Source organism: Stegostoma tigrinum, chromosome 4, assembly GCF_030684315.1.
Source record: "Stegostoma tigrinum isolate sSteTig4 chromosome 4, sSteTig4.hap1, whole genome shotgun sequence".
Classification (NCBI taxonomy): Eukaryota; Metazoa; Chordata; class Chondrichthyes; order Orectolobiformes; family Stegostomatidae; genus Stegostoma; species Stegostoma tigrinum.
Genome location: NC_081357.1, coordinates 63,844,738 through 63,857,065, shown reverse-complemented (window position 1 = coordinate 63,857,065; position 12,328 = coordinate 63,844,738). Strand labels below are relative to the sequence as shown.

Genomic DNA, 12,328 nt, shown 5'->3' with positions numbered 1-12,328 from the left:
TGCACAGGAGACCACATGTTTGTTGTCTTGTGTGAGACTAGATTGGAAGTACAAGAAAACTGATGCTTTACTTGGAGGGCAAATCCTACATCTCAAGTGGATGCACAATAATATACTGTCGGAGGAGGATGAGATGTGGATGATGCAGGAGTGGACCCGAACACTGTTCTTTCCACAATCTGTTCTGAGTACTGATAGAGAAGGGAAAAATGTGTTTGCTTTTGTCGTTGTCCTGGAGTTGGCAGAAGTGGTGGAGGATGATCTTTGAATATGGACATTGGTGGTTGGAAAGTGAGAACCATGGGAGTCCTATCATTGTGCTGGATTGAGGGGAAGTGCAGAATTGCAGAAAATGGGATGGACATGCTTGAAGGCCCTGTTTGGCAAAAAAAGGAAGACATGTTGGAAGTGATGTTACGGAACATAACATCGTGGAAACACTTGCAACAGAGACGTAGAAACTTGAAGAGTGGAATGGAGTTCTTAAGGCAGCAAGATGTGAGGAAGTATTGTGAAGTATCGCCGTTTGGTGTTTGTATGGAACATTAGTAGACGCCTATTCTTGTAAATTGTGACGGAAAATAGCTGTACTGTTGGGCCAGGCTTCACTACCATGACCAGTGCACTGGTGAATCAAATAACTAGGGCTGTAGATCAGACTAAACTAAGTAACTGGGATGGTGTTCAAATGTGCGGAAACTTTGAAAGTTAGAGAGAGGGCAAAGCTTGCCTGTGATGTGGATAATGAAAAACAGTGTGACAGAAAGGGACAAATTGTACACCCATAAATATAAGTAACTAGCAAATGAAGTCAGCGTTTGGAAAAGTAAAAAGGCAAAATCGTCTCAATGTTTGCAGCAGTTATTTTAACATCTACTTATACCATCAATTCATCTGCTATTTTTTACAATGTGTTCCAGTAAGACTTAAATGAAGCCTGTCCAACAGAAGCTTTTTGTTCTCTTTAATGCTGGTGTCAGTAATCTGATAAGTAGTGTAGAGATGTGGTTGCAATGTGACTCATGGTGGGAACTGAATACTTGATATTTTGGAAAGGCAGGCTTAAAAGGAGAGGTGTAGCTGTGAAGATGAAGGTCGGCACAATGGCTCAGCAGACAGCACTGCTGCCTCACCGTGCCAGGGCCCCGAGTTCGATTCCAGCCTCGGGCAACTGTCTGTGTGGAGTTTGCACATTCTTCCTGTGTCTGCGTGGGTTTCCTCCGGGTGTAACCCTACAGTCCAAAGATGTGCAGGCTAGGTGGATTAGCCAAAGGAAATGCAGGGTTACGGGGATAGGGTAGAGGCTGGGTCTGTGTGGGATGATCTTCAGAGGATCAGTATGGACTGGATAGATGAGTGGCCTGCTTCCATACTGTAGGGATTCTCTGATTGTATGATTTAAAAAGAAATACAGGCATGAGAAATGATTGTGATGTGGACAGTCAAGATGTAAAATCATAGAGAGTCCTAGAGAAAATCATACAGCCTAGAAACAGGCCTTTCAGCCCACAGTGTTTATGCTAAACAACAAACACCAACCTACACTAATCCATTTACCTGCACTCAGTTCATAGCCTACAATGCCCTGGAATTTTAACTACTCATGTGTGCTATTTAAATGTTGCAAGAATATCTGCCTCCACCACCCCATCAGGCAACATGTTCCATATATCTACCATCCTCTAGGTAAAATCAGTTTGAGTGGAGATCAGAAGTAGTATGAGAGAGAAGTCATTAATGCAAATTGTCCATAAAACCCCAATAACTATAGAAGTAATAGTGGCTTGTAGAAGAGGTACAGTAATAGCAATTGGTGACTTAAATTTTTATATAATTTAGAATAATCACACTGGCAAAGATGGCCTAATGATTTTTCTTTTCAAACTTGACACATTGGTCCACAAATCTGTATGCTAAGTTGACATTATTATACAAAAGCCACATCTACAGCTTTAAGTATCGTAGAGAATAAAAATGGAGAAATACTTTTCATTTTCTGTGCACTTTAAAGTTTGCAGAAAATAAGCATGTCTATCTATGTCTAACTTAAGCTATATATTCTTTCAAATGTCCATGAGTTTTCTTGTGACTCATAAAGATTTAATAGTTGGCTTACCAACTGTTCGTGCAGTTACCTACCACCCTCTTATCAGGGTTAGCAATAGTTTGTGTTAGTGCTGTGCTAAAGATTGTATCCTTGACTGAAGTAACAGCCATTGGTCTCTTGTGTTTGTCAAACTGGGATCTAGTAGAGAAGTTTTATTTCTAGTTTTAAAAAAAAAACTAAGCGACTTTGTAAAATTATTACCAGTAGTTTCTTAAATTGTCACTGTTTGGGAGGGTAGTAGACATGGGTTTAATGAAGGCGTTCAAGGGGGAATTCGATTGTTATCTGTAAAAGAAAATGTGCAGGTTTTCAGTAGAAGACTAGGGAGTGGCAATCAATGAATTGCTCGTTTGACGACCTGACAAAGTCGTGACAGACGAAATAGTTTCCTTCTGTACTGTAGCAGTTCGCAGATTCTGGGCTCTCTTGAGCTCACCATTTGGTACAACTGCGTGTAGTTGTAGTTGTGGCACCACTTCTGGCTGGCACTGCTAGGACTACTTTGATGCTGGGCTTCCTCCTGAGAAGGGGGCAGAAATTGCACCTTAAACCAACTTAAGATGTTCCTGGCACTAAGTTGCTTTTGAACCTTGTTTGGAATTGTGGGCAGTAACCACCCTGACCATTTAACCAAGGGTGGACACTGCAGTGATCTGTAGACTGCTCTGTGGATTTAATACTTCATATTGTGCCAACCATTTTTATTATTGGTAGACATTGAGCTATTCTAAATAATCCATAAGTCTACTTTTGGTTCTGTAAATTATTAAGCAGTGGAATGTGTTGGTATTTGAGAGTTCAGTATTATTTTTGGAAATATATGGTGTCAGAAATCATTTAGATCTAAATCAAATTCTCATTTTATTCTACTTAATTAAATGTTCATGCTGTTATTGTAACACCTCTATTATCCATATTTCTAGAATATATTGTCCTTGTACTTGTTTTGTTATCCATTCATGGAATATGAGCATAACTGGTTGGGCCAGCATTTGTTGCCCAACTGTTATCAAGAAGGTGTTGGTGAGCTACATTCTTGAACTATTGTAGTTCACTTGGTGAAAGTACTCCTACAGTTCTATGTGAGCTAAAACATTTTTACACCGTATAACCCTTGATTGAATATGGCAGTGCATGTGACTCAATCGACTAGTCTGCTGCAAATGTACTGAGTATTTATTACAGTTCTATCCAGAAAGCTTGTTACTTGCCATCACAATTTTTCGAGTTGCTTTAATCATTACAAAATGTTAATATCAATTGTCTTCTAACATCTTATTATGTTAGTTTCTCATGTAAAATAGTCACCGTGATTAATTTACCAACCAACTGAATCTCGAGCAGTTCCATCCCAGTATGAGTATTCATTTCCCTCATCTAGTGCTACTAAATACCAAGTATCTTGGTCCATCATGTACACCTTAGATGATATCTTGAAGTGTGTTATCAGCTTTAAGATTGAAAAAGAATAATTTTAAATATGCAGGTATAAATATGCAGTAATAAATGTAAATGATACTCATCCATACCTAACGAATAGAGTGGTAGAGTTGAATATCTGAAACATTTGCAAAAAATGTAATTAATTTATTCATTTTCTGTGAAGAACAACTATAAACTTGCCAGCTTCAATATATGCTTTCTCCCATGATGTTCTAAAACATGCAATCATTTAACTCACTGGGAGAGTTGTCACGGGTAATCTTCCAGTAAGTAAAAATGTGCTTATTGCCCACAAAATTTAAGTTAGCAGAATATTTCACGATCTTGATGTTGTACAACCTTTATAAGCGTGTGTACAGTTCTTTAAAAATAATTTTTTTAAAACTTCCTGGATGGAAAATGCCTTTATCCATATTTTCGTATTTTTTTAAATATGAGATATTTTATGCATTCTTTGCTTTTAAAAGATGGATAAGACTAATCTTTAATTATGTAATTTTGTAACTCAGTTTTAACGTTTGCTTTGTGAACCAGGCCCGTTTACTTTCAGAGCGGATACCTACCCCAGTAGCAGGAAATGAATCAGATTCAACTGCTCGGGAATTGCAAAATACGTAAGTGTATCTACATTGTTGTTTTCCAATCATTTATGATCATGCTTGTTGATGTCAACAGAATCGTCCAACAGAATCTCTGCAATGACTTTTTCTGTAATTTATAAAATATAGGTATTGTATACCAACAAATATTACCCATCCCTAATGCTCCAGTGAACAGTTAAGAATCAACAACATGCTTAAATCTGGACTCCTGTGTAAGCCAAACCAAGTAGCAATGGCAGATTTCCTTGCTGAAAAGCTTATTAATGAACTATATGGGGTTTTGCAACAATCAGCAATAGTTACACTGTTGCCATTAGCGTAGCTTTTAATTCCAGATCTTTTAAAAAAAGTTAAAATTTTGCCATCTGACATGGTGGGATTCAAACCCACGTCCCAAGAGCAATAGAGTGAGGTTCTATTTACTAGTCCACAGACAATACCGCAGTATCACCGCTTCCCCTCCAGTCCTCATTTGTGATTCAGAACCGGCACCACTGCGGTTATTGGGGAGCAAGTTGAAATGCTGCCCACTGTGTGAGTTCACTGTGGAACCTGGGCCTTTATTGAATATGACAAAACTGGTCCTGTCCAAAAGCAATTAGAATATTGTCAGTCTGCCACATGGAAGCAGAATATATCTGGTACAATATGTTCTTCTGTATGGCGGTGTCAGAACAGTAATTCTGGTGATATAAAAAGAAAGAGAAGCCAAAACTTTGAAGGCTTAATGGTTATGAAGTCTAAAAGGACATTACTTCTCCTGACCCACAGGAATCCTCATCAAAATTTGGGAAGTAAATCCCTTACCTAGAATCTTTTGGCCACCCTGCTAACCTTGCCAAATTTCCTGTTTGATATTATGTACGTATCTCCACTGCTCAAACAGTAATCCTGGAATGTTGCTTGCCCATTATGTCACTGGCTTTTACTTCGAATTAAATGAAAATATGAAGCAGTTTCTATGTGGATGGCTATTACTGCGTAGTGAGAATAAAAGCCTTTTGCGTTTATGAATAAACAAAAGTATCAAATCCTGCAACACAAACCTTTATTTCTTTTTGTTTTTAATTGTATTTATTTCTGCTTAAACACTAATTCATGCAACTATTGAATAACTGGGGAAAGATGTTATATTCTTGAATAAGGTTAACTTCTTGTTTAACTTGTTGGCTTTTAGTACAATCGTCAGACGGGATCCTGTGCCTTTTAGTTTTTTTGTCATTATTGTTGCATGGATGATGACTTCTTGGATCCAATAAATATGAAATCCAATACCTCTCTTGACAGGATGATCTTAGAAGAAATGCTGCTGGACAATCTGCTAAACTTCGCTGCTACTCCAAAAGGATTATTACTTCTGCAGCGAACAGGAGCACTTAATGAGTGTGTGATTTACATGTTCAGCAGATTCACTAAAAAGCTGCAGGTATGTGTGGGACACTTAGCAATATTTCTTTTATAGATAGTGATTATTTGGGAATGAAGGGATGTACTTATTATGCCTTTTATAATAAACTATTGGTATTAGCTCCTTATTAAATGTCCTGGATTCAGGACTGTTGACCTTTGATCATTTTTCCCTGTCCTACCCTGACCCCATTAATAGGCCTGACCATGGCACTTCATTTTTAATTTTGTCCTCAACCCCTTTAACATTCAACATGGTCAATTCCATCTGTTTACATGGTTCCTTCTCCATTGTCTATCTCTATGGTACAAACCTTGGGTCATTACATTCTGATCTGTCCCAGTGTAGCTTGGCTTCTTTTCTTCCTGCATTATCCTTGGTATCTACCTCTTCCTCTATTTCATGTTACCTTCTGGGTGCATTATCTGTAGGTATGATGTTAGCTTCCAAATACTTGCTGAAGACGATCAGTTCTTTTTCTGTGTTAACTTCTGCTGTAAAACTAGTACTGCTTGTTCATTATCAATTTCTTAATGATTCTGCATTTTTTTTCCAACAATACATGGATAAGATGGAAGCCATTTTATTTAAATCCTGACATATCACACTATTCTGGCCACGACTCTTTCTGTATCTGGCCACTTAATATGAAACTGATAATACTTTGGTGTTGTATCTGTTCCTGAATTGACTTGGAGCTGTTGAATCATACAGCATGGAAACAAACTCTTCGCTCCAACTCATCCATGCAGACCGGATTTCCTAATCTGATCTAATCCCATTTGCCAGCTTTTGGCTCATATTCCTTTAAATCCTTCCTGTTCGTGTACCCATCCAGATGCCTTTTAAATGTTGTAGTTGTGCTTGCCTCCACCACTTCCTCTGGTAGCTCATTCCATACAAACATCACCCTCTGCATGAAAACGTTATGCCTCAGGTATTTTTTAAATCTTTCCCCTCTCACCTTAAACCTATGCCCTGTAGTTTTAGACCCAGCCCCACTCTAGGAAAAAGACCTTGGTTATTCACCCTATCCAATGTCCCTCATGACCTTATTAAGGTCTCCCCTTAACCTCTGATGCTCCAGGGGGAAACAGTTAGCAATTAGAATGTTGTCAGGCTGCTATGTGAAAGCAGAAGTGTATCTGGTACAAAGTGTCCTTCTGGACAGGGGTGTCTGAACGGTAATTCTGGTGATATAAAAAGGAAGAAAGGCCAAAACTTTGAAGGCTTAATGATTACTTCCCATGTCTAAAAGAGCATTCCTTCTTTTGATCCACAGGAATCCTCATCAAAATTTGGGAAGTAAACCCCTTACCTAGAATCTTTTGGCCACCCTGCTATCCTTGCCAAATTTCCTGTTCAAGATTATGCATGTATCTCCACTGCTCAAACAGTAATCCTGGAATATTGCTTGCCCATTATGTCAAAGCCTTCAGTTCTGGCAACATCCTTGTAAATTTTTTTCTGTACCTGCTCAGGTTTAACAACATCCTTCCTCCAGAAGGGCAACCAGAATTGTACACAGTATTCTAACAGTGACCTCACCAACAGCCCTGTACAGCCATAACATGACTTCAGATCCACGTTCAGGCCATCACCATATACATGTACACTGTCATCTTTTGTCTTAGATTGAGAGTTTTGTTTATCCTCAGGCCTTCAATAGATAGGGCTGGATTCCTGACATAAGGCTGACTAACACCAAATGGACAAAACAGTAGGGCAACAATTCTGGGGCTACCACTCCATTCTTGAAATCTGCAATACAGTTAGGATTAGGTCATTTTGATCAGTGTAGATTGTTGAAGTGTGCCACAAACTCGCATTCAGTTGCCCTGAAACGGTTGCATAGTGGAATAGTTTCAGACCACCCACAATTTTCAAGGAGCCATGCTGGCTTTTGAAGGTACTATGGATTTTATCAGTTTGGAGGTCTCGTAAGCCGTACAACGGGGGAACTATGACAGTCAAATTCAAAAAGCGTTGCTAACTTCATATTTCTCAAAATGGAAAATCGTAAGTCATATTGTTTTTCATCTGATTCATGGGGTGTATTTTGAAAATGTAAGTGAACCTTAAGTTGAACAGCATTGTGGAAATAAAGCTGTTTCTGAAGCATTATTGTGCATTGTCCACCAAATAAAGATTATTCTGCATAACACAAGTGTGTAACTGTATTTTGACTGCATGAATGTCCGCCTCCTGTTGTGATGTTTTCTTTTAAAGGTGGGTACAGACATCTATTTGGCCGTTTCAAAGCTTTAACAGATGACCAAGCATTTGTCTGATTTCAAAGGCTGCAACCTATTTAGTTCTCGGATTTTGTTGTCACAATTTTTCAATGGATTCTCATTATGAATAGCTGACACAGTTTGAACCCCGCTAATGGTTTCATCTCATCAGGCCTGTTTCTCTAGTTGTCAAGAGAAATCTTATTATGAGTGCTTGGCTGAATTTCAAACCTGCTATTTGATTCAGCTCGGAAGTCATTGAAAACTATTGAGGGAAATTTTTGGCTTTACTTTATTGACTTTATTGATTTATGAGGATTGAAGATGATTATGGACCCTTTAAAGCGCATTTTGCAGTGCTTTATTTTGACAGATATATTGAAGACATTTTCCAAAGTTATATAGACCTCTGGAAATAGTGGATACTGGGAATGGGGGGAGCATAAAGAGGGTACGAGAGAGTGGTACACTGTAAAGGCTAGAGTGTTACGTGAGAAAGGGAGGGTAAGTAGGGGCTAAAGGGTGTTTGGGAGGCTGCATGTCAGGTGGCCTCACACTCCAGAAATGGGCTATGTTCCAGTGAAGGAAAATAAGACTTTTAACCTGGGTGCCTGGACATTGACCTGATTTCACCTCTACCTCTTCTAAGGGAGGCATCAGCCCCAACTGCAACCTATTCTCACTGTCCCACCAAGAAAATTCTTTGGGTGAAAAGTGCTTACCAGGATGTATAAATTTCATATTGGGAAGTCCCCTGACACACTCCTATCGTCAGGATGGAAGCCTGGCCCATAATCCAGGCTTATATGTCAGTGCAAGGCAGACATTTTGGTGCAGAACAGATTGACAGATGGATTTTACAGAAGAAATACCTTTCAGGGGAGATGTTAATCTGTAAAACACCTGACTTGACATTCCTACTGAGCTCTATGAAGATGATAATTTTGTCAATGTCCTGTCTTACATCTCTTTGCCTCAGCCAACGGCAAAATATGAATGCATCATTCATCACTTCCCTATTTATGGGACATGCAGATGTGAAAATGGATCCTTTTTTAGTAACAGCAGTAATTGAACACTTCTAATATGCGATTAGGATCTCAAGTGTATGATTTTTCTTTTGTTTTCATTAAAGTCTGTACCAGAACAAATGAGAAATTCTTTTGTGATGCTATTTTTACTTTAATTTGTTTCTCTTGTCAGCTAAATTTCATTCCCTCCTTCACTGCACAACCTCTTTTTAAAAAAAAAAGTATTGACTTGTTGTTTGGAGTTAGTAGTATGGACTCTGGGCAACTTTTACAATCCACTGTCAGTGAATGGATTTGCAAGCAATAATTTCCTAGGTGCATTTCCTATATAACATTACCACTAAGCCTGACCTGGCTATGATTTACTGAGTGAAGCTGAGGCTTCTAGTAATCTGCCTGCCATCAGGCAGTAGGAGGAGGTCTGACATGGTGGGAAGCCAGCTTGCTTGGGCCTTTGGGTGGAATGGAGACAATTATGTCTTTCATGGGGCCCACAAAGATCTGCAACTCCCTGTCCGCCTTGGACCCCTTCCTCTGGCCCCCGCCAGAATAAAGTCTCTCATTATCCATAATTTGGCTCCTGGCTTTTTTATTCCCAGGGCTTGTTCCAGTTCCACCTGTGGCTGCCATTGCTGGGTCAGGTGAGAAGTCTGGCCCTGAGGTTCCTTCGGGTATTAAATAGCTGCAGAGCAGCCTGCTTCAGCAGGGCTTGGTGCACTGTCAATCTTTCCAACAATTGGGCAGAATGTGTCACCAGCTATGAAATCCTGTGTACTGGACCCTTACCCCATTCTCCAACATTTCACCCCCCACCCCCAACCAACAGAGAGTCTAAACATTTGCTCAGCAGTGCATTCAAAATAAAGAGGGCATAGAGCTGAGATCAGTTCTATCCTTAACCATCATTCAGAAGCAGGAATTTAAACAGGAAAACACCGGACAACCTTAACTATTGTCCATTCTCTCCGAACTTGCAGACAGTGCGATTAACTTGCATCCTCTTTAGTTACTGGTTTTCAAGCCAACAATTATAAAGTTAGGGCTTCTTTAAGTCATTGTTATCTGCTTTTTCAAATCTGGTTACATTTGGAGTAATTTTGTCTTTTCTTCCTAATGTCATATGGCCACAAATGACTAATAATGTGTAATTCTATGAATTCTTTGACTAATTAATAGTGTTCTTCCTGCCACTGACAAAATGAATATACAGCACTGATTTGGGGTTCTCAACCTGAATTTTTATATTAAGCACTTAAACACATTAGTAGTGGAATTGAAATTACAAATCAGCAGAGTTATTTTCTTAAACAATAGACGAATGTTGCATTGCTAATTTTATTGATAAAGGTGTGACATAATGCAAAACAGGAATAATAAACAGAGAATTTACTTACTTTACCCTTTCTTTTAATATGATAGGTCAGCAAATGTGAAAAGTTCGGATATGGAGTAATGGTTACACAGGTAGCTGCAACAGCCCCTGGCATTGTGGCACTACAAAGCTCAGGTAAATATTGATGGGAGAGTTGTCTAGCAAACTGAGTATACTTAACCATTTAGAAAATTTACAATGCCAACTGAAATACAAATATTGTAAATAATGTCATAATTTTTAATGTTTTAGTGGAACACTGAAGATGATAAGTCATTACATTTTAATTAAAACATACTTTCATTAAAGTTATTACCATGCCAATACTCTGCCAAACAAGTGACCAGAAGATCTGTTTATGTTGTTAAAATCCAAATAGGAGTGGTAAACTGATCATTTCCCACTCTGGTGGGAACATAGTTCGAATTTAACAAAGTGTTATTGCCAATTTGTAAGTTGACTATATCTCAGTACCTGAAACACATCAGTTACATTCCTTAAGTGTCAAATAAAGAACTAGTTTATTGCAACATAAACTTAAGCAAAAATGTAAAGGCTTTAAGAAAAGGTTTGAAGTGTGCAAAGGTATTGCACCACCCATCTTGAATACACAAACACAACCTCCTTGCCTCGGGGGGGAAAAAATATCTCTGCAGAGTATTCTCTTCAAAGCATTTTGGCAAAATAACAGTTAAATTGAGGAAAAATATTATTCACAGATTGTACCACATACTTGCCTGTATTTTGCAGTCAAGCTGAAGGCACTTGGGTGTCTTTCTGGATTAATTACATCTGGCTGAATTTGCTTTTCTGTGTGGTGGATTTCCAATTCTCCTTTAGGAATCCTCCACTTGTGATGAGGTCTTTCAGTGTGTCTGAAACTCAAAAGGGGATTTTGAGGGGATCTGTGAGAAAGAGAGAAAAACAAAGGTGGCTACTCCTGAGGCAAGAAATCTGTGTTCAAATCAGCATCTTTTGCTTACCCTAAATACTGGGCTTTGGGACCTCTCTAGAAAAGTATTGTAGACACAGAATCCCCATCCAAATGGAGCATTGCTGCTGCTCCTGTAGCTAACATTCTTTGCACTGCAAAGTGTTCTTTCCAAAAAGGCCAAGATATGCACACATATATAGTAATAATGTCAGTAATAGTATATGTTAAAATGCTGGATAACATATCTTTGTAGCAGAGATAATGGGAACTGTAGATGCTGGAGAATTCAAGATAACAAAGTGTGAAGCTGGATGAACACAGCAGGCTGACATTTCGGGCCTAGACCCTTCATCAGGGAGGGGGATGGGGGTAGGGTTCTGGAATAAATAAAGAGAGAGGGGGAGGCAGACCTAAGATAGAGAAAAAAGAAGATAGGTGGAGAGGAGAGTATAGGTGGGGAGGTAGGGAGGGGATAGGTCAGTCCAGAGAAGACGGATAGGTCAAGGAGGTGGGATAAGGTTAGTAGGTAGGAAATGAAGGTACGGCTTGAGGTGGGAGGAAGGTATGGGTGAGAGGAAGAACAGGTTTGGGAGGCGGAGACAGGTGGGCTGGTTTTGGGATGCGGTGGGGGGAGGGGACGAACTGGGCTGATTTTGGGATGTGGTGGGATAAGGGGAGATTTTGAAGCTTGTGAAGTCCACATTGATACCATTGGGCTGCAGGGTTCCCAAGCGGAATATGAGTTGGTGTTCCTGCAACCTTCGGGTGGCATCATTGTGGCACTGCAGGAGGCCCAGGATGGACATGTCGTCTAAAGAATGGGAAGGAGGGTTAAAATGGTTCACGAGTGGGAGGTGCGGTTGTTTATTGCGAACTGAGCGGAGGTGTTCCGCAAAGCGGTCCCCAAGCCTCTGCTTGGTTTCCCCAACGTAGAGGAATCCACACCGGGTACAATAGATACAGTATACCACATTGGCAGATGTGCAGGTGCCATCTATAATCCGACCTCACCACCCAAGACATTTTTCCATCCTCCCCCTTGTCTGCCTTCCAGAGAGACCACTCTCTTCGTGACTCTCTTGTTCGCTCCACACTCCCCTCCAACCCCACCACACCCGGCACCTTCCCCTGCAACCACAGGAAGTGCTACACTTGCCCCCACACCTCCTCGCTCACCCCCATCCCAGGCCCCAAGAT

General features: G+C 39.9%; 1 protein-coding gene across 4 annotated transcripts in view; it reads left to right on the top strand.

The window, feature by feature from the left end:
- The window catches only part of tbc1d32 (TBC1 domain family, member 32), a 228,770-nt gene that overhangs the window by 88,721 nt on the left and 127,721 nt on the right, over nucleotides 1–12,328 (top strand). For all 4 annotated transcript variants that reach the window (XR_007247581.2, XM_048531424.2, XM_048531423.2 and 1 more), the window contains 3 exons: nucleotides 4,085–4,164; nucleotides 5,440–5,578; nucleotides 10,245–10,332. Coding sequence is in view for 3 of the 4 variants with exons in the window: in XM_048531424.2 (XP_048387381.2) it covers nucleotides 4,085–4,164; nucleotides 5,440–5,578; nucleotides 10,245–10,332 (307 nt within the window). In the remaining variant the exon portion in view is untranslated. The remainder of the gene's footprint in view (nucleotides 1–4,084; nucleotides 4,165–5,439; nucleotides 5,579–10,244; nucleotides 10,333–12,328) is intronic.